This window comes from Antedon bifida, chromosome 6 (assembly GCF_963402885.1).
Source record: "Antedon bifida chromosome 6, ecAntBifi1.1, whole genome shotgun sequence".
Lineage (NCBI taxonomy): Eukaryota > Metazoa > Echinodermata > Crinoidea > Comatulida > Antedonidae > Antedon > Antedon bifida.
Genome location: NC_136231.1, coordinates 208,637 through 231,504, shown reverse-complemented (window position 1 = coordinate 231,504; position 22,868 = coordinate 208,637). Strand labels below are relative to the sequence as shown.

Below are 22,868 nucleotides of genomic sequence, written 5' to 3'. Positions count from 1 at the left end.
TGTAACTTCTTCGTTAAATTTGTCATAAATAATATAATTACTGCTTAATTCAATTTACTTACTGTATATATATTAACTTGGTATTTCTATAAATTATAATAAATAATGTAATTCTTCTACTTAAAAATCTTTATTTTAGTGTAATGAATTTATTTTATCATAGATTTCGAATGATAATATTATACTGTAGTTCAGAATATTAAATGTCTTATAACTGGATATTTTACTTACCGTACTTGCATTACTCTTTTCTATTTTAAAAATTTGATTTAAAAATGCCAATCCAAAATCTTTTAAGATATCAGAAAATTTGAATTAAGAATGACAAAACTTATGCATTTATCTTAGGTCCCACTATTCTCAGAAGAACAAGAGAAAGGATGATAGCACAGCGATGAACATGCCTACGTATGATGATATTGCAATGAAACCAGCTGCTACAGAATATGAGATCAGCCTGCCAACACCTGGCAATGTTACAGCACCACCACCTAGGCCAGAATCTGGATATCAAGATCTACACACATATGCGTCGGTGGGACCAGTAGTGACTTAAAACAGTATGAGGCTAATTATGTTATGAACAACTCATGTAGTCATTAAAAACATCAATCTCAGAATTAGAGATGATAAACCCAAATTTCAATCAGGAATATAACAGTTTTGTGTTCTTCTACTCATGTCAACCAGCATAATGTATTAATACAACATGTTTATTTTACAGTGTGATTGTTATTTATTTTTGTATTTTGGCACAGATAATGTAATACCTTAAATGATTAATGCTTGTGTATATATTATTTCTACATAATTCATAATTATAACAGTTTTAAAAAATATGTATGCTCTATATTTTTAGAAAAAGAAAGTGGACTATCATTTAACAAATTGATGTTGTAGGGGATATGTTGATTGAGCTTCTTCACAATGTACATCCGGCCATCAATTACAATGTTCTCAACAAAACAAATTTAAAGTCTCATAATTGTTGTTCAACAACGTTCAGTGCTCAATTAAAAGCTGATAACGGAAGCCGTTGCAGAACCTAATTGCACAAGAAATGATGGAATGGTACCATCTATATAATCTAATTTAATTTGTATACTATATATATTCATATAACTGGGTAAACAAAGGAATGTTTGTAATTCCTGTCTGTCTATGTGCATGTTTGGTAAAGCAATAAAGATAAGTAATAATTGTAGTACATTTGATAAAACATAATAATTATATAAAATATATTAATATAGGAATAATTAATGATATATAATTTTTAAGAGAAACATTAAGGTATAGATAATATAGTCAAATTTTTATCCCACTCAGTTAATATTTATAATACTATTATTTATTACTATAATATATCATAATGTTCACTCTACCCTGAACATATGTAACTATCTTTTCTTATTTATTTTAATGGTTTTGTTTAAATTGCTCATGCATTTCCAATATATAAACTATTGTATCTGCAGTATGAACAGGTCTAATATGAAATTTACTTTCTGTAAAATAATATAAATTGTATATTCAATGATTTATATATAACTGACAGGTTATGACAAATCAGGAACAGGAGTAGAGTAGAGGAAAGATAGTTGAAATTTACTGCTCAATTTAAATGATGATGAAATTTTCATAGCTGCCACTTGAAGTAAAATATGTTATCAATTATAACAGGCCTACTACTACTGAAGATAAGCAATAACTGTACTAAACTAGGTTTTGATGACTTAAATCATCATAGTGATCATTTTATCAATGAATGTTTGGTTATTTAGAGTGTACAGTATCAGTAGATTTGATAAGGCAATGTGGCAATATCCAGCATTTTGACCATACTTATAAAAATGTTTTTCGAAATAAATTGTGTTCTTAATTTAATTGGTTTTCCTTTACCAGTGTTAATGAGAACAAAAGATAATAATAATCATTTTCTGTCGTAAATTGAATCCTTAGGCAATATATAATGTTAAGAGCATCATTGGTATTGAACCATATACTGCAATTCACCTTGATGGATTCTGTTATCAGATACCATAAACATCAGGTGTTTGTTTGTACAACTCTGAAGTCAAATGATTACGAATATGATAATGGCCAAAAGAAATATAAATTTTGTAAATAAATAAACCCCAAAAAATAATTTAAATATATTGACTAATAATTAAAAATAACTAAATACTAATTGTTTACAAATTGAATTGTATTGTAATAATTTAATCTTATTTATTTCTTTACATCATAAGATCTTTTGTTGTTAAAGCTCTGGTACAGATGGATATTTGGTTTGAATTTTTCTTTAATGATCAAATGTTATATTGTAATTTTTGTATGCTTAAGGGTTCCCACTCGACAGTGATTTAGTTAATAATAATATTTTTTTTTTTTCATTTTTTTTTTATAAAACTTTTTGTACAACATGAAATATAATTGGTTTTCCATTTCTCATGTTTCGCTCTTTTTTTAAATTATTGTACATTTGTACTCTCTTTGTTTTTTGAGACGAATAAATGAAATGCAATACTGCAGTATTTGGCAAAACTCTGTCAGATTCAAGTAGTTGAACTGGATACTCCCCAGAAAATGTAAGAAAGTTGGTAGGTATACCAATAGCAGTGGATGATTTTTAATATAACACGTAAATAAAAATCTGTAAATAAAAGACGTAAAATTATATACAAACCTACGTACACTGATAACATTTTTTTGCCACACCGTCATAATTACATTTATGTACAAAAGAATAGGACTGTTGCTGTGGGTAATTTGAAACTGTCAAACCACTGATAAGAATGTGATATTAAAAGAAAAAAAGTCGTAAAACAAAAACAAAAGTTATGGAACATGGGAAACTATGGATTGATGATTTATGAAATGGCATTTAATTACTTTAGTTCCGTTTCAAGAATACGGTCCTAGCTAGCCCTGAAGTTTAGAGAAAATGAGGGCGGTATAACACCCGGAAATAATAAAGAGGTTGCCTGTGTATTATTTGTAAATATTTAATCACGAAAAAATATGAAAACATTGATTTTGGTGAACGTTTTACCAGTGTTAATTTAAACCAAAATGTTTGATAAAAGGTTGACACTATTTTTTTTACTTCTACTTAAGCATTGCTTCATCAGTTCATCTCAACAAAACAGTAAGTATCCGTGTAAAATCCGTAGGCCTAGCATAACTAGGCCTAGGCCTAGTGCGGTGTCAGATGAAATCGGTCGCGCTTGAAATCGGTGGCGTATGAAGTCAGTCGCGATAAAATCAACATCCGGTATTTTGTATGGAGCGCCGCTAGATACGCATTTTATCATATTAGTTACGTTTGATATCGGTCGAGTTTTATTTTGGTCGCGCTAATTTGTATATGGCGCATTAGATACATTTTTAACGAAAACGCACATTATGTTTTTAGTTAATTTTGAATATTAGAATTTCTAATAATAGGCCTACTATTTGACATTTTTTTAACCTCGATCGTTATTTTTTAAGTACAGTGTATATAAATATTTATCTCATTAGGCCTATTTATAAATAATTTGTGTTTTCATTTTATCTTACAGGTTTTAATGAATTGTAATGTGTTCTTTTAGAAAATCGTTTTTAAAATGTTTTATTGAATATTGTGCAAGTTTTTGAAAAGATTGGCATGCCACTGTTTAAAGTTTTGAAAATAATAAATAAAATGTAATAGTTAAACAAGTAGACGCGCCTATTGCGTATTATCACAGTTAACACTTTGACTGCCAAACACGAAGATCTTCGTGTTTGGAAACACAACGCTTGACTGCCAAACACGAAAACACGAAGATCTTCGTGTTTCACGTTTTTTTACGAAATCCGGTAGATAGGTTAATTATTGGTATATACTATAAATATGGACAGTATATTCGGTCTGGACCATTAATATTTTACTTTTTGAAAGTAACTAATCTGGTTACGAACGATTGTCAAAATGGTACCAGAGCATTACCAAAGGCTTTTGCGGATTGGCATGTTTGTTTGTTATCTCTGAATAAAAAATAATGGATTCATTTTCAATATGAAGTCTTTAATTTTATTATTGTATGTATACCCTAATTGTTTCGGTGTTTCACTGTAAGTGGCCGAGTTTAACAAACTTGTTTAGAAATGGTATGAACATTATCATCAGTTTACTAACTAGCCTAGGCCTAGTCGTAAAAAGGCTCCGGATCAAATTTAGGCCTAGTTAACTAGGCCTGGTGTCTTTACTATGTGGATTTTGGTGAAACATTGATGTAAGATTTATGATTTGTAAAATGTAATACATTTTTCGATGGTGATAACTTATCTTTTTCGTTGTTTGTTGATCTCACCGGGCGATATTTTCATATTGTGATGTCTTGCACAAAATTGCGAATATCTCGACTTTCTTGCGCGAAACTACGAAAAACTCAAAAAGTGGGTTACTTTCATTTTACTATTACGATTTACATATTGCGATTTGAAAATCGTTCTTGGTACCATTGTAAAGCTAAAATCTTTATGATTATTTTAGTCTAAATTACATGTAAATCAGATCACATACATAGTTTCAATCAGCTTTAATAAAAACATCGAATTGGGCTAAAAACGCTGGCGGTGGCAGTTTCTAACTGGAAAAACCTTAATTACGAAACTCGTTCTATACCTGCAAGTGGATACCAGCTTAGGAGGTTTATGCAATAAAGGAAGATGATGGTGATTTTTGCATTCGATATCCGCCACTCTGATGTGAGCATGGTTTTAGGATAATAATAAAATATATAGATAATACGCCGTTATAAATCAATCTACCGGCCCTACAGTAGGACTATGATGTACAATGATAGATGTGAGAATAATAATGTATGGATAATAAAGGTGGACACGATTCTCAAAGAGGTAATCTGCACTGATATTTAAAAATTTAGATTGTGAGACACTGAGTTGCACTTACTTAATTATTTACATTAAATGATTATTATAAATGAAGAAATAAAAGATATTCAAATTAAAATCTATAGTATCGCCAACGTATATACGTAAATTATATATAAATAATACTGTCAATTTATAGAAACAGTGCTCATATTTGGAACATGATCTCATAATCGCGTCGAGCATAGCTCATTGGATCGTTTCACAAAAACACGTGCAGGAGGCCTATAGACGTTTTAAACGTATGGGTATTAGTAATAGACGTCATCTTTACCTGGCCATGGACAACGATCGTACATGTTTTGTCCATGATTTGACATACTAACAAGTGCGTGTTTTTTAAAAAGGGGAAACCCCATCAGCAAAATAACGTAGTTAGAGGAAACAGCTGCACAATCATAGTTAGAAGGCGCATCTCCAATATGGCTTATTCGGGGGTTTATTTCAGTAACTCGCCTTTTAACCACCACGCGCATATAATGATCATTTTACTAAAAACTATTTTAAACATTAGAAATAAAAATATACACATGATTTGCCTCAACAATAATCATTATACACTTAATATTATCCAACATAACGGATATAAATACTGTAAAATAGAAATAAAAATAAGGTGATCGAATAGTATGTTGTTAACGACATGGATATGTTATAATCTGCCACAGTATGCATAAGTATACAAATGGATACGCTGGCTTAACGGGCTATATTGTAAAAATTATTGTTTTTAAATAAATTGTTGTCTTTTACGTAATTGTTTGCATAATAAAAGACACAGACGTATATTCTCTATTTAATATATTAATTACAGTACATATAAATAGAGGTAAATTATTATATGCCTAATATAATATTATGCCTAATATAATATTTAAACGTGTTTAGAAATGGCCATTTTAAAAGACACAGTCCTTCTTCGAGACCTGTGGAATAAAAAAAAAATTTAATGATAATGATTGATAATAAATATTTATTAACCAAATAAAAAATATCCACATAAATAATCTAGTTCCTAAAAAATATCAATAAATCTATAATAAATCTCCATACAAAATAGTCCGACCTATTTCAAACGCGACCGATATCATCAAAAGTATAGCTCTAGCGGCGCGTCATACAAAATACCGAAAGTTGATTTTATCGCGACCGATTTCAGACGCGACCGATTTCATCGTAACCAAAGTAGGACCTGATGAAGACAAAGATCTAGAATATTATTTTCTTAATATGAATATGGCTCGTATAACCCAATATATTAATCAATAATATTCTGGAAAAAATGATAAAATAAATATGAAGATGAAGTAGCTCTTAAAAATAAAATCCAACATGACAATAACATTGTAATGATATAATTTTTTAATAAAGATAAGTACATTGAATGTAATGAAAATTAACAATTATTTATATATGATTATACATAAAGATAATTTAAACTCATTATAGTATTTTTATTTATTCTCATACTACCTCCGATTCGTTACCGTTCACATATTTCTAACAAACAATTAACAATCAAAATTACTGCAGTAGTATTATTAGATTTCAAACCTACTATTATTCTTCATTCTAAAAAATGTTTGCTGTATTTCATATATGACAATATCAATGGTCCATTAAATTAACATACATAAAAAAAAAGAAGAAAAAATGAAGTTTGGTTTTTTTAAATGTTTTTTATCCGTGTCTATTTATAATTGTTATTTTATATATTCACTCATAAACCAGAATTGGCTGGTCTTGTATTACACAAGAGTGTGTTTAAATAAATAAATATAAAAAAAATTTAAATATAAATACATATTTTAACATTTATTAAAATAAATTGTTATACAGTAGGACTACATAAAACAATCTGGAAAAGAAATTAATGTAATTGGTTACAGTTCCGACATAATCTGGCTCTCTATAATCTAAAAAAACAATATCTCTATTCAAAAGATGACTAAAAGAAAATAATGAATTAAAAAGTAAAAGAAATTGTCCGAGAATTGAACCTGATCGAACCAATAAAGTTACTTGATATGATCTCTAGCCGCAATATGTACCACACCACTACTCCATCCAATCAGTCAAACGAATCGGTGTTTTACTTTATACATGAGTTTATGAAAATGTGCATGAGCGATTTTTAATTGACCAATCAATTGCATTCCGCTGACTCCAACCACGGCATTAAAACAATTCTTTACAATCTATTTGTTGAAACCGATTTGCGCAATTTGAATTTAAAAAAATAATCAATTTGACTAATTAATTCTATTCATACTGTACAGTACCTTGTATTTACTGCCAGAGTTTTTAGCAGATTATAGGATATTAGGAGTGCAAATGAGATACTGGGAAACTTAATTTGGATTGGATCTATAGATCACAATTTTTACCCCAGGTAGCCGGAGATCATAATTCTCTAATTGTTCTTGTTACAATTATTTGTGGAAAACTAAAAAACTCAACTTTGTAATAATTGTTTTCTCTTCAGCTGTTTTGTCAACTGGCAAGTTTGCTGGCCAGAGTACAACTTATGTCTCTGATGGTATATCATATGATGCTGGTTTAGCTGTTGATGGTGACACCAGTAGTGACTTCAGCAGTGGTTCATGTTCACGTACAGTTGGTGAGATTGTTATGCAAGGCTCTTCAAATAATTAAATATATTAATATTATATTATTTTAATTATTTTCTTTAGTAACAGTAATAATTTTTATTTAAAAAAAATAATTTGCAAATAGTTAATAAAAGTATAAATAAATCACCATATTTAATTGAATAAACACCCCAATACAACATCATTTTGAATAAACGCCCCGCCACATTGTATTCAAAATATTGTATTACAGTTTATATTTCTATTATATACAATTTGTGAATAAAAATATAAAAAACATACCATATTTAATTGATTATAACTCTCCACTTTGAATAAACACTCTGCCACATGCATATACACAATTTTTTATACACAAACACATTTCTATTTGTAGGTAGAATTCATTGAATGCCGTGAGCTGCAATTTACCAACCATTTTTTATACAATTTTTACTGTTTTTTGTCACTTTTTAAATTTATTTTGTTGTATATTTGTTCATTAGGGGCCTATTTATTTTATTAAAGATGTTACCATAAATATTACACCAAAAAAATAAACACCTCCCTGAAATAAACACACGCCTAAATATCAGCCTGAACAATAAATGCCCTGGGTTGTTCATTTTAAAAAAATACGCTATTATTACTGGTATTTGGATTTTCTACAGTAACAGATTGATAAAAAAAATATATTGTTGTTTATATTTAAAGCTTCTACAGGGCATGCTTATTGGTATGTTGATTTAGGAGATACATACAGCATTGACTATGTTAATGTATTCTCAGCAACTCAATTTGCAGGTTAGTACTAATTACTTATATTACATAGCCTATGTAAATACGTGAACGTGATTGGTTGAAACTGCATCACATGACTACCGCTTCGAGGATCGTAAATCGTATATATCCACGAGAACGATGATATTGACCGATTAATTTTCGCGTAATTATCGTGTCCCCTGTCATTAAACATATAAATTCTCGAGTTCGATGATATTGACTGTGTAATTTTCGTGTGGCAACACTCGCGTTTGCCGATAAATAAACAAAAGTCATCTACTGGATCTTGAACTTGGGTGGAATTGTCACTCCATCGCAAGACAACGCTTCAACCGCTGCGCCACGGAGCTTGCTTGAAGATATTAATCATCTAAACTATTTAAACTATGCATACATAGCGCCCTCATTTGTTATTAGTCCTCCCTAAATGTGATGAAACACCGTTTGTGATTGGTCAATACTCACGGTAGTAACTTAGTAACTAGTACGCGCTGAACATCCGGTGATTCGGCTTCTCGAAGAGAAGAAGACGAATTGTTTATTCGGCCTACCTGATTATAATATTATTATTAATAGGCTTATTGATGGAAATTCTTCTGTTAATTTAAACGACCTAGAATGAATATTTTATTGCCAAGGAATCATTAATTAGTAATTATCTGTATATTATTCTTCGCAAGGTAAGGTGTCTAGGCAGGCTTGTTTACATACAATACAAATACTATAGGAGGCCTAGCCTAGCTTCACCCAACCTAGCAGACTTGTTCTTGGCTATATAATATAACAGATATCGCCTTTTATATCGGTTAAATATAAGATTTGACATCCCCTCGGGAATGATATTATGTTCTCGGGGAATATATATTTCCCTCAGCTGGCGCTTCGAGAAATATATATTCCCTCGAACATATATCATTCCCTCGGGGATGTCAAATCTTATATTTAACCTCTAAGCAGTCAATATCTGTATAATATATATGCACGACATTATTACTACAGTGTATTAGTATATATTTTTTTTCCTTTGATTTTGATGAAATGTCATTTGTTTATCTGAAATGTGTCATATTTTTATTTGTTATTTATTATTATTATTTTATATAATTATTTGTTTTTTTTTATGGATCGTTTCCTTTTATATTTTGTGGTTTATTTTTGTACACCGAAAGGTGTGTGCAACTGCTTGATAAAGTGAGTGGCAATAAAATACTGAATATTGAATACTGACACCAACACTAGTACTGTAGAATCCTAAACTTACCTTTGGGTGCCTACTGTATGGATTTCTTAATGTAACAGTACAGTAACATGATGCTTGGGGTGATGATGCTACACATACTTGATGCTTAGCATTGAGAGGATTATGTTTATAAAAATATTAAAAAACAAATTGCCTTGTATGTTGATGGATGTCACACTGCACCCATGTAGTTCTATTGTAATCATAATTACATCATAATGCTGTTTCTTCCCATAGTAATTGTTAATACCCATTTTGTTTAAATATCAGTTCACCTTTATAAATTTATAGAACTCACCAATAATTCTTCTTGAGTAAATGTATTGGTAATGTTACATATTAAATACAAGTATTGAATATATGTAGGTCAATATATGTACCTGCAGTGATTGCTAATAAGTTTTTTTACTGATATTTTAATATTTCAGCAACACTTACTGGCATTGAGGTCCGTGTTACTAGTGATGTCAGTTCAATCCTTACTTCCACTAATATCTGTGGATCTATCCCTTCCTCAACATCTGGTCATCACTTTGTATACTGCAATCCATCTTTGATTGGACGTTATGTTTCTTTATATAACAGTAATATCAATGAAATTATTGTTTGTGAAGTACAGGTTTATGGAGGTAATTAACATATCAAATAATTGTTAGAATAAATCTATCATCCATAATGAATGTTTATGAGTTGGATGGTGAGAACATTTCAGGACTGCTCTATTTTTAACGAGGCGGAGCCGAGTTGAAAATAGAGCAGTCATCTTTTCATTACATGAAATATTCTCTCCATTCAATAAATACAAAATATTCATTAACTACTTTTATTCAATTTATCCATAGTAAATCATTAATGAATGCCAGGCCGGGAAGCTAGGCCATTCAAAAAGTGCTCCAACTTTAGCATGGCAGAAATTCTAAAAATGTTTATAGAATCTGAACGTGCATTAGAGCGTGTTAATTATCACCATTATTATAGCACTTAGGTAGGGCTAATTCCAAACGCATACCTGCCAACGCTACCGATTCACGCGGAAGGCTACCGACCGACTACCATTTCTACCGCCTACAGATTTTGCTCTACTTTTTCTACTGTTTTCTTTAAAAAGTAATATTTTCATACCAGTTTTCAAATTAAAATTGAAAATATACTTTATTAATAGTCCTATATTAATTAAATATCCGAATTAACACGATCTAGCCTAGCCTATGTCATATATTTTATAAGCCTATCAATTGTCGTCATTTGTTGTGAATTGAGAGTCGAGCGAGGGAAGAGATAGAGACTCGCTGTGGTGTATGCCGTCTATACTGTGTACTGTGGAAGTGTTACGGGTGTACCTGACGGAGGATCAGATGGTATTTTGTTTTAAAGGTTTTTTTGTAATAAAATCAGGAATAAAATAAATGCACCTTTAAGTAGGTTGTTTAAAACTTGGTATATAATATCAAAGTAATCAACTTTTATAACTTAAAATACTACTGTACTCGATAAACAACATATAGATCATATTATTTTCTCATTTCTTGGCTGATCCTGACAGATTTTTAATTTCATTTTCTGGTTGGTTGAGTAATATTGTTTCTAGATGTTTGGTTTTGTGTCTTATAGGAGGAGTAAAAATACTTGCTGTAGGCATTTGATAGTTGTTCAGTTTTAGCTTACCTACCACTTGTTATCTGTGCTAGTGATATTATTGCTTATCCATCCCCATTGAGAGCATTGATAGTTATAGCATTGCTTTACCAACTGGCAAAGTTTAAACTGGCTTACAGTAGCTGCTGTTTGACTTGCCATGCGTGTTCATCATCATTTTTCTTTTTCCTGACTTTTAGTGCCTGTTATACCAGTTGTGATCTGTCCTGATGATATTATTATTTCTACACAACTATCAGCAATGCAAACTGTGACATGGGATCCACCAACTGTAACTGATGATGTTGACACTGACCTGGTTGCAAACTGTACTCCATCATCTGGTTCATCATTTGCTGTTGGAACTACTAATATAAGATGTACTGCAACTGATAGCAATACTAATACTGGTGATTGTACTTTTAATGTCGTTTTAGGTATGATTTATACAATTGACGGCATATTTGGCCTAATAAATATTAATGGTTGACATACATTCACCTGTGAATTTAATACAGTATCTATTTTTGTTGTAAGAGGATGATGGAAATCCTAATTTAAAATGCCCTGGAGAAACCACTGTGGATACAAATACAGATAAAGCTACAGTGACCTGGAATGACCCCTCAGTCAGTGACAATGTTGATACTGGTCTGTCAGCTACTTGTTCTCCACCTTCTGGTTCATTATTTAATGTTGGTTCAACTAATGTTACTTGTTCTGCTATGGATACTGCTGGTAATAAAGGAAGCTGTGGATTTAATGTTACTATCAATGGTATGTATTTAAACAAGACTATACTATCATTACAAACTTTACAAACATTTCTGAAAAATAAAATTTGATAATGTATATGACGTTTCAGCTACAATATTATACAAGCCCCTTATGTCTAATTGTGTTATTTTTTTTAACCAGGCTTTATTTATACATGATTATTTTATAATTTTTATTTAGTACCTATACTATAGATTGTACAAACTCTAACTGCCAGAGACTCTGGCTGACTTTTAATTTTATTACCAAATACGATATTTTATACTAATTCGGCTTTCGTAAAAAATATAATACATCCATGGCTCTTATTGACCTTACTAACAAAATTGTGGACGCTTTTGAACGCAATGATTTCGCTATTGGACTCTTTATTGATCTTTCCAAAGCTTTTGACACTATCAATCATGATATTCTTTTATTTAAGTTATCCCATTATGGTATTCGAGGGCCTGCATTAAATTTGTTTAAAAGTTACTTAGCAAATCGTTCTCAATGTACTAGATACTCAAACCACCTATCTCATTTTTCATCAGTCACATGCGGTGTCCCCCAAGGTTCTCTTTTAGGTCCACTTTTATTTATTTTATACATTAATGATTTATATCGATGCTCTAATCTTCTCTCGTTTTTTCTCTATGCTGACGACACAACCGTGTTCTATTCTTCCCCTAATATCCAATCTCTTTTTGATGACCTTAACACCAACTTAAAACACATGTCCATCTATTTTTCTAGTAATAAGTTATCTATCAATTATAAAAAGTGCAGCTTTATTCTTTTCCGGAGTCCCCAAAAAGACAGATTTATCAATACTACGCCATATAAGATTCTGATTGACAATTATGATATTCCACGTGTTGAAAGCGCAAAGTTTCTAGGTGTTTATCTCGATAGTGGTCTAACTTGGAAAACTCACATTAAAGAAATCGAGAACAAAACTTCCAAGACCCTCGGTGTCATGTTTAGACTTTCTTCGTTCATTCCCCCAAATATCCTCCGTATTATTTACTGTTCTTTAATTCTTCCCTATCTGAGCTATTGTAACATTGTATGGGCAAATACTTACCCATCCAATCTCATCAAACTTCACATTATACAAAAAAAGGCTACTCGCATTATATCTGGCGTTCCACCCCGGTCTCATTCGTCCCATTTGTTTTCTAACTTGAATCTCTTTAATATTTTTGACATTAATATTTTTCAACAATTTATATTCGTGTACTCATCAATAAATTTCCTTCTTCCTAAGCATCTGTGTAATTTTTTCATCCCAAATTCTGTTCGTCACTCGTACTGTACAAGAAACCAATATAAGATCCATATACCGAAACATCGCACTAATTATTTTCAACATAACATAAGATTTTCCGGCTCCAATTTATGGAATAATTTACCTTCTGACATCGGCAAATCTATTTCAATAAAAACGTTTTCTTCCAAACTTAAGAAATACCTTATTGCAAAGTATTGATCTCTCTTTTTTATTCTGGCAATTTTTTCGAGTTTCATTTGTCAGTTCTTGGTCAGGATATGATTTGCTGTCATTCTGTTGATCGTTGTTTTTTTTCCTCCTTTTGCTGTCTTGTTATGTCCCTGTCGTTTCGTCCTGTATTTTTGAATTTTTGACCGTCTTACCTGTGTCTGTAAATAGGCTGGCCCACCACAAGATTTGTATCTTCTTGGGCACTGCCTACTTCCTTTTATTGATACCTGTATACTTTTTTTTTATCATCAATTGACATGGTTTATATTTTACTTGAATTTGTTATGATTACCTAATTTTACTGAAGGAAGAAATAAATGTTTAGTTGAATTGAATTGAATTGAATATCATTTTATTGATTCATGTTTAAATGATTAATATTTAAAATTTATAAATGTTCAAATAAAATAAAATCTAATGTGATAAAGATTCTTTCCACAGATGTCAGAAGTCCAACTGTAACATGTCCTAATAATATTGAAATACGTACAAACATAGACCAAGCTACAGTGACCTGGGATGACCCCTCAGTCAGTGACAATGTTGATACTGGTCTGTCAGCTACTTGTTCTCCACCTTCTGGTTCATCATTTAATATTGGTTCAACTGATGTCACATGTACTGCTGCAGATAATGCTGGTAATACAGGAAGCTGTGGATTTACAGTTTTTGTAATAATTGGTAAGCGATCCTATTTAAAATAATATTTTATTTATTTGTTAGTAATGACAATTTAAGCTCTAGTAGCAAAATGTTTTTGTTTTTATCCTTTGAGGTCAATTAATTAGCAGTTTGTACTCACCTTTGAATTTCCACTTTCATAGTCACTTTTTCTTCAAACTAGTACCCCAGCCATGTATTTAAGAATTGTATACTGTTGTCCCATCCAACCGCTTATTGTCCCACTTTTCAAAAATGTTTAATCATAAAAAATGTTCAATGTTGAAAACGTCTATACTGAACTGAACCATTTTCACAAAGATCACTGCAAGAAATGCAGTGTAATTGTTTTTACTGCTTAAAACACATGTTTGTAGGTTAGTTAACAAAAAAGATTGAACTTTGCTGGGTTCATCATTCTAGGCATTACCTACTATTCCTTGCATCTCCTTTGAAACTTTTTACACCCTTGTGATTTTAATAGGGGAATTCCCAGAAGCGATCAGCAAAAGAATGTAAACCACTGATAAAGTGTTAATAGCCGTTAAGGCCCTTGTAACGTGGCTGGGTTGAAAAAAAAGAATAATGTTTTTCCTATAACATGCATTTGAACAGTTAAAGTATATTACTTTTGAAGGCAGTGAAGACACATCAAGTAACACATCCTGTAACACAGTACCAGGTTACCTGATAGCAGTAATAATTGTTCTTGTTGTCATCATTTTGGTGATGTTTCCAGTTTTGATCTTTTATTGCAGGTGTTGTTTCTATTTGTTTTCCAGGCTCTCACATTCTAAATTATTTCTATTGAGCTCTTGGTTGATTGATTATTTCTTTCTCAATTATTCAATTTAGAAGCCTCCTAATGTAGCATAGCAGTATTTGTTTTTTTATGTAGAAGTTTTATGTTTTAAATCATATTTTAATGGTAGATTTTCTTTAGAAATTATGCTCAACCTCATTACTTTTCTGCTTTAAAGTATGCAGTGATTTGAGCCTCTCTTGGCCTATATGCATTTATAAAACTTTCAGTAGCAAATATTTGTTTATTTTACAAACTTTTAGAAAGTTTACCTGGATTCTGCTTATACAAATGCACAGGAAGCTCCTTTTAAAATGGTTGTAATAAACTTAATTTGGTTATAGACAATTTTTGCTCTGGTCTCAAAACTGTTTACTAATGTCTAGTAGAAGCAGCATAGCAAGTCTGATATCTGAATATTTCAGTGTTTCTTCTTTTTTTTACAGCTTATTTAATTCGATAGGTAAAAACCTAATATTTACTTTTATTCAATTTAACTCTGTATTTCAATAAATTATATAATTCATTTAATTTCTCCATTCTATTTAAAATCTTGTATTCTATTTTATTTCTTGTGTTGTGCTATTTGTAGTTAAAAAGAAATATATATACATGTATACGTAACATATTTAATAATAATTCAGAATATTAAATTTAAATTACGCTGGATGCTTAATATTTTACTTATACTTTATCTTAGTGGAGTGTGCATTACTTTGCTTGAAAATACCTTTCAAAAATCTTTTGTGATTATCAAATCATGAAAATAAAGGACAATCATTATTGAAAATTGTTAGATTTGTTTAAACAATACTTTATTTAAAATGACCTATTACTGCACTTATCTTAGGTCTCACTATTCTCAGAAAAACAAGCAAAAGGATGACACCACAGCGATGAACATGCCTACGTATGATGAAGTTGCAATGAAACCAGCTGCTACAGAATATGAGATCAGCCTGCCAACACCTGGCAATGTTACAGCACCACCACCTCAACCAGAATCTGGATATCAAGATCTGCACACATACTCATCAATGGAGCCAACTTATACTGATTTGAAACAGTAATCATGAGGTGAATATTAGATTATTCAAATAGGTATGAACCATTTATCATGTAGTAGTCATTAAAAAGTTTATTTATTTCACACATTCAACATCAGCAATGAGAAATAAACCCATACACTAAATGCCAATCAGGAATAAATATCATGTCAACCTGTAAAAAGGCTATTTTAATGTAAATACAATATAACATTTTTATGATGCAGTGTGCCTGTCATTTTATTTTTGTATTTTGACACCAATAATTTAATACAAGTACCCTAAACAAGATCATCAACAAGAGCAACAGTTGGACAGACAGACCGACTGACTGCTTTATTAAAGATGTCAAAATAATGTTTTTTATATAATGTATACATTCATACACAATTCATTTTTTTTCATCATTTGTCTTTAGCATTGAATTGCAGAAGAAGTATGACTTGCATTCAACAAGTTAATGATGATGTAGTGGATATGTTGATTGAACTTCTTCACTCTGTATAATCCATCAATTATTGAACTACTCAGCTGGTATTCTGTGGTCTTATGTTGGTACTTATTGTGAAGTTTAAATCTAGAGAATTGTTACTAGTCATGACATTTTAATATTTCATGACTTTTACTGTATTTAAAAGTACAAACATAGTTTATCAATTTTATATTAGGGGATGTTTTTAAATTGTATCATCATTGTATTGTCTACTATCTGCTATGATTGATTATTGTGAAGTCACATTGTCTAAACCATTTTTATCAAACTTTTTTACATAGATAGATACAATTATGCTTCCCAACTGTCATATAGTTCTTATTTTGTATAATTCATTCATTTATTGAAACATTATTTCCATTTAATAATGTCATTTGCATATAACAATACAATATACATAGAGATTGTGTTGCTCTGAGACACAAATACATAACATTCTCTCGACAAAACAAAATCAAACTCATTTGTTTGGTGCTCTAATAGCAGTTGGATAGAAGCTGTTCCAAAAACCTATTTGTACAAGAAATGATGGACTGGTACTGTCTATATAATCTAATTTGTGCGCTATTATTATCCATATATCTTTAAATCTTACTGATAATGTTTATAACTCTGTCTGTCTACTGCAGGCATACTTGTTAGTCTACTTTCTATGTTCATGTTTTATATACCAATAAAGATAAGTTAATTGTAGTACATTTGATATAAATCATAATTATTAAATAGGAAATAAATATACAGTATTATAATATTCAGATTTAAAGCAATAATAATAATATATTAATATAAGAATAATTAATGATGTTTAAGAAACATATATAAAAAAAATGATTACACCAAGATTATTTCAACCGTTAGTTTACATACTGTATGCATTTGTCTACTATAAGTACTGTATATGAAACCATGTTGTTTCATCTTTTGTGTAATTGAAGTGTATTTTTTTTCTTAGCAGCTTATGCATTTCCAATACAAATAACTATATTGTATCTGCAATATGAACAAGTCTATATCAAATTTACTTTTCTGTTTATTTGGAATAAAATAATGTAAATTGAGTATTTAATTATTTATATATGAGAGGTTATGGGAAATCAATAAAATAAACAATTGATGATAAATTGGTCAGTAAAAAGGCAATGGAAATGTTGCGAAGAAGAACATTATTTGGTACGAACCAGACCCTCTACTAGTTGAGCAAATTGCCATGAAGCATTCTGTTATCAGAACGAAACATAGTAGGTTATCAAGTATCAGATGTACAACTCCGGAGTCATGATTACAAATGCGATGTACTAAATTTTAAATTGGCCCAAACAATTATTTATTTTTGTAAATAAATAATTTAAATAATATTATTTAAATTATTTTATTATGCAATAGTAATTTGTCTTTTTTCCATAACTAATACTAATTTTTTACAAATTGAATTGTATTATAATAATTTATCTTATTTATTTATTTACATCATAAGATCTTTTGTTGTTAAAGCTCAGGTATAGATGGACATTTGTTTGAATTTCTCTTTAATGATCAAATGTTGTATTGTAATTTTTTATGTTTAGGGGTTCCCACTCCACAGTGGTTTAGTTAATAATAATATATTTGTTTTGTTTCGTTTTTTTCCATAAAACTTTTTGTACAACATGAAATATAATTGTAAAATCAAATTAAAGTACAATTGATCATTGTAGACAGTGAAAAGGAACTTTAAATTTGTTACAGAGCTCTGATAAAAGTAATAATATAGAGAAATATTTCTTAGTAAAGTAATTAACAACAATGGATTTTATAATTTAGGAAATTGAGCATTACGACCTTTATGTATTTAAGTGGTTCACTTTTGTTTTCCCTGTCTCATGTTTCTCTTTTTTTTATTATTGTATGTTTGTACTCTCTTTGTTCTTTGAGACGAATAAATGAAATGCAATACAGTATTTGGCAACACTCTGTCAGATGTTCAAGTAGTTGAACTGGATACTCCCAAGAAAATGTAAGAAAGTTGGTAGGTATACCAATAGCGGTGAATGATTTTTTATATAACGCGTAAATAAAAAATCTGTAAATAAAAGACGTAAAATTATATACAAACCTGTACACAGATAACATTTTTTTGCCACACCGTCAATTACATTTATGTACAAAAAGAATAGGACTGTTACTGTGGGTAATTTGAAACTGTTAAATAAGAATGTGATATTAAAAAAAAAAGTCGTAAAACAAAAAATAAAGTTATGGAACATGGGAAACTATGGATTGATGATTATGAAATGGCATTTAATTACTTAGTTCTCAAGAATCCTCGTCCTAGCCCTGAAGTTTAGAGAGAGTGTGAGGGCGCTATAACACCCGGAAATAATAAAGAGGTTGTACATGGCCTGTTTATTACGGATGTAAATAATAATCACGAAAAATATGAAAACATTGATTTTGGTGAACGTTTTACCAGTGTTAATTTAAACCAAAATGTTTGATAAAAGGTTGACACTATTTTTTTTACTTCTACTTAAGCAATTCTTCATCAGTTCATCTCAACAAAACAGTAAGTATCCGTGTAGAATCCGTAGTAGGCCTAGCTAGGCCTAGAGTAGAGGCCTACTCTAGTAAGTTAGACGTGTTGTTGTGTAGTGTAGTCTGTAGGCTTCTAATACTGTACATATAGTAATACTACTAGCCTAGGCCTTAAACTACTCACTCAGCCTCGGGGGCCTGTATGGATGGCAGGCTAGGAAAGGAATTTAGGCTTAGTTCTGGTCTAGTCTACTAGTCCTAACGAACCTATGGTATGGAGTTATGCCGTGGCGTAGGACCTTAGGACAAAGATCTTTCTTAAAGTTAACGCTATTAGTATTTGTATGACGTGGCTGGGTTACAGATAAATTTAGTAGCGAAAGTACAAATGTGCCTATTAATGTAATTATTATGTAAAATATTTGTCTTGCTTATTCACTCAGAGTCGTACTGTATATGCAACATGATTCAAGGTACATTACATAACTTTTCTTTTTTTTGCAAACTGTGGCTTCCATTGGTGCTACAAAAAGACAGAAAAAATGAATTCATTAAAAATGCTATTTATACTGTATAGGTGATTTTGTACCAAATAATATATCATTATTAATATTCATGAAAAATGGTAAATAAATATTCATTAGCTTATAATAATATAATTCCAAAATATGTCAGCAATTCCTGTTTTCGTCATAAGGTTATGTTTTTACTGACTCGAATAAATATATCGACCACTATTATCAGTAAAGTGAAGTTTATTGAATACTCTATACTTCAACCCAACCTGCGTGAACACACCACGCTGTCCAAAACCCAGGTAAGTGTGGTACGCCAATCGCGTACAGATGTGTATATACAATACAAATGCAGGTCATCTATTGAGTGGTTACGATACTGTACGTCTTATTGCATCGCAATACTGGAGACCATGACCTGACATTTATTCTCAAAGCCCAGATTCATTACTGTACACTTATTTCTAACAAACAATCAAAATAAAATGACAAATACTAGATCTACTGTGCAGTATTCTACTAGATTTCAAACTGTATGTTTGTATTTCATACTTCTTAGTTCTGTAATGAGAAAAGTCTATTAAATTATTACATACATGTAATTAACATTATAAATTGTTATAGGCCTACACAAAACCAAAGAAATTAATGTAATTGGTTACAACGAACCAACGAAAGCAACTACCCAGCGTTAGAGATTTGAAATACTGTTGGGTTCACTGTGCTGAGACAATGGGGTCTCTGGCTCTCTAAACCTTTAAAAAAAAAATGGTGACGACGATGGTGACTAATAAAAGACAATTAGTGAATTAAAAACAAAATAAAATGTCAAAGAGTCAAACCTAATTGAACCAATAAAGTTACTTGACCTCTATCCGCCGCAATACATACCACAATACTCCAACCAACCAGTCAAATGAATTTTATACATGAGTTTATGAAAATGTGCATGTTCTAACGATTTTTAATTGACCATTATCAATTGCATTCTGCTCTTACCACAGCAATAAGTAAAGATGCTTCACTGTCTTTAACTTAAATTCTTAAATAATCTATTTATTTAGACCTATTTGCTCAATTTGAATAAAAAAATAATCAAATTGACTAATTCTTCCCTACTCGTATCTGTTCATACTTTACCTTGTATTTACTGTCTGAGTTTGAGGCAGATTATATAGTGAGATCGAGTGCAAGAGAGAGACTGGGAAATTTATGTAAACTTAGACTCCATTTAATTTGGATTGAATCGAGATCACAATATTCAATTTTTACTCTGGTCTAATTGCTCTTGTTACAGTTATTTTTTTGATTGTAAAATACACCACATAGGCTATATGATTGAGCTAGAAAACTTAAGGGTACTGTATGTTCAGATTTATGGAGTTATGCTTTTATATCACAAGCAATGTCATATTATAATTAGCGTCGTAACAGATAAGTGTTCATATTTGCCTAACTAACGCTTTCTTTTCAAACTGAAGTGTCACCGATTTGGGCGAACATCTGGTATGCTGGAGTAAATTTGATTGGTTTGAGGTCAAAATCATTGATGCATGACTTTCGTATCGTAAGCGCCGTTCACTAATCTTGTACCTTGCGCTGTTGTAACGAACGAAAGAGTAGTATCGTACGGAGTGGCTTCCACTAATCTTTTCCTGGTTCAGACCTCCGTAGGTCTGAACAGGCCCTAACATACCTTAATTCTATTTTCTTGAATATTAATTTGAGAGTGGGTTCATTGCAATCTTATATGCTGCTAGAGTAATCTAAAATTATTTTACGTTCTTTGCAGTTACTTATTTGTGTTCAAATTGTACCACATAAAATGGTCCATGGTATAGTCAGACTACATTGGACTCAAAGCCCATTATGAGTCCGTGGTGAAATTACTTGTTTAAAATAAACTCAACTTTGTAATAATTGTTTTCTCTACAGCTGATTTATCAAATGGCAAGTCTGCTTACCAGAGTACAGATACATCAGGTGGTTTATTTGGTCCTCGTTTAGCTGTTGATGGTAACACTGATATGGACTTCAGCAGTGGTTCATGTTCACGTACAGTTGGTAAGATTGTTATACCAGGCTCTTCAAATAATCAAATATTTATTTTGTTTAAAGATGTATTGTCCCCCAAAATCATGAAAAATATAGATTTTTAAAATCGAACTTTAAATAGGCCATTTTGCAGTTTTATTGAAGTTGTTCACTTCCATAAGAAAAAAAACGGGGGAAAAAAATTATTTCACCTATAAAAAGACAAAATAAACAGTTAAATTACCCAAAAACTCATTGTCTTCCAGACAATTTGACCATTTTTTGCTTTAAATTACATTTTTCTCAGTTAAATAAATTTTTTTCAGACCCAATTTTTTGTGAGAGTGAATAACTATTATGAGACATAACATATTCAACAAAAAAATTTAAAAAAATATTTTTTTAGGGGGACAATATATCTTTAAATAAGTACAAAAATGTAAACTTACCTAATGTACTTTGACATAATTAAAAAATACCATCTTTTTTTAGTACAGTATCAATTTTTATTTTAAAAATGTAATTATTACCATATTCTATTTTCATGTATTTTAAGTCGGAATAAATGTATTTTTGGTTTTTCTACAACAGATTAATATACATTAATATTGTTGTTTATCATTATAGCTTCTGCAGAGCAATCTGCTTATTGGTATGTTGATTTAGGAGATACATATAGCATTGATTATGTTTTTGTATACCCAGCAAATCAATATGAAGGTATAATGCACTTTTATTTATTTTCATTAATATAACCCAGTGTTCTTAACATGCTTTAGTCTTGGCACTTCAAATCGATACAATCATAACATATAGTACAGGTATACTAACTAGGAGATTATGTTGATAAATTAAACATTAGCACAAACTTGCCTTTGCATGCTAATGGCACATGATGATTGGGGCCTTGTGATGCTTTGCATATTTGATGCTTGCTTAAAATTGGTGATATTATGTTTATAAAATTCAAACACAAAATATCCTTGCATGAGACATACTATTGTAAAAGCACAGTTATTGCATACACTATAAACATAGATATGAGTATTCTATTTTATTAAGCATCCAAGTTCCAAAAATGACCTATACCTGACATAGCAAAGTTAGGTTTGATCCAAAACTGAATCCAGATAAATGTACACTCTCAATTCACCATCCATTATACATTTTTTAGGACTTCCAATAATTGTTTTTGAGTGTTTTTCATATTAAAAGTATTAAGTTTTCAACGTGATTTTGTATTATGGATTATAAGTTTTCTTACGAACAGATGTCAGAGGGTCTTAGTTAACCAAAGACACTCGAATGTACGTATGACAAGTATTGGATCCCCCCAGGGTTGCGTCCTCTCTCCTCTCCTGTATATTATATACACGGA

General features: G+C 30.6%; 2 protein-coding genes across 3 annotated transcripts in view; both read left to right on the top strand.

The window, feature by feature from the left end:
* Positions 1-22,868, top strand: part of LOC144845833 (uncharacterized) — a 126,864-nt gene that overhangs the window by 65,134 nt on the left and 38,862 nt on the right. The window lies entirely within an intron of this gene.
* On the top strand, positions 3,012-21,587 carry LOC144845850 (hyalin-like). 2 transcript variants are annotated; one of them, XM_078703318.1, is made up of 11 exons: positions 3,012-3,148; positions 7,406-7,540; positions 8,226-8,315; positions 9,963-10,163; positions 11,370-11,606; positions 11,707-11,946; positions 13,871-14,110; positions 14,727-14,847; positions 15,742-15,992; positions 16,356-17,120; positions 21,575-21,587. In XM_078703318.1, the coding sequence occupies exons 1-9, from the start codon at positions 3,073-3,075 to the stop codon at positions 15,959-15,961; spliced, it is 1,560 nt and encodes a 519-aa protein (XP_078559444.1). In that variant the 5' UTR covers positions 3,012-3,072; the 3' UTR covers positions 15,962-15,992; positions 16,356-17,120; positions 21,575-21,587. The 2 variants fall into 2 exon arrangements, with proteins under 2 accessions (XP_078559444.1, XP_078559445.1); XM_078703319.1 differs by lacking the exons at positions 14,727-14,847; positions 16,356-17,120; positions 21,575-21,587 and having other exon boundaries at positions 15,742-15,936.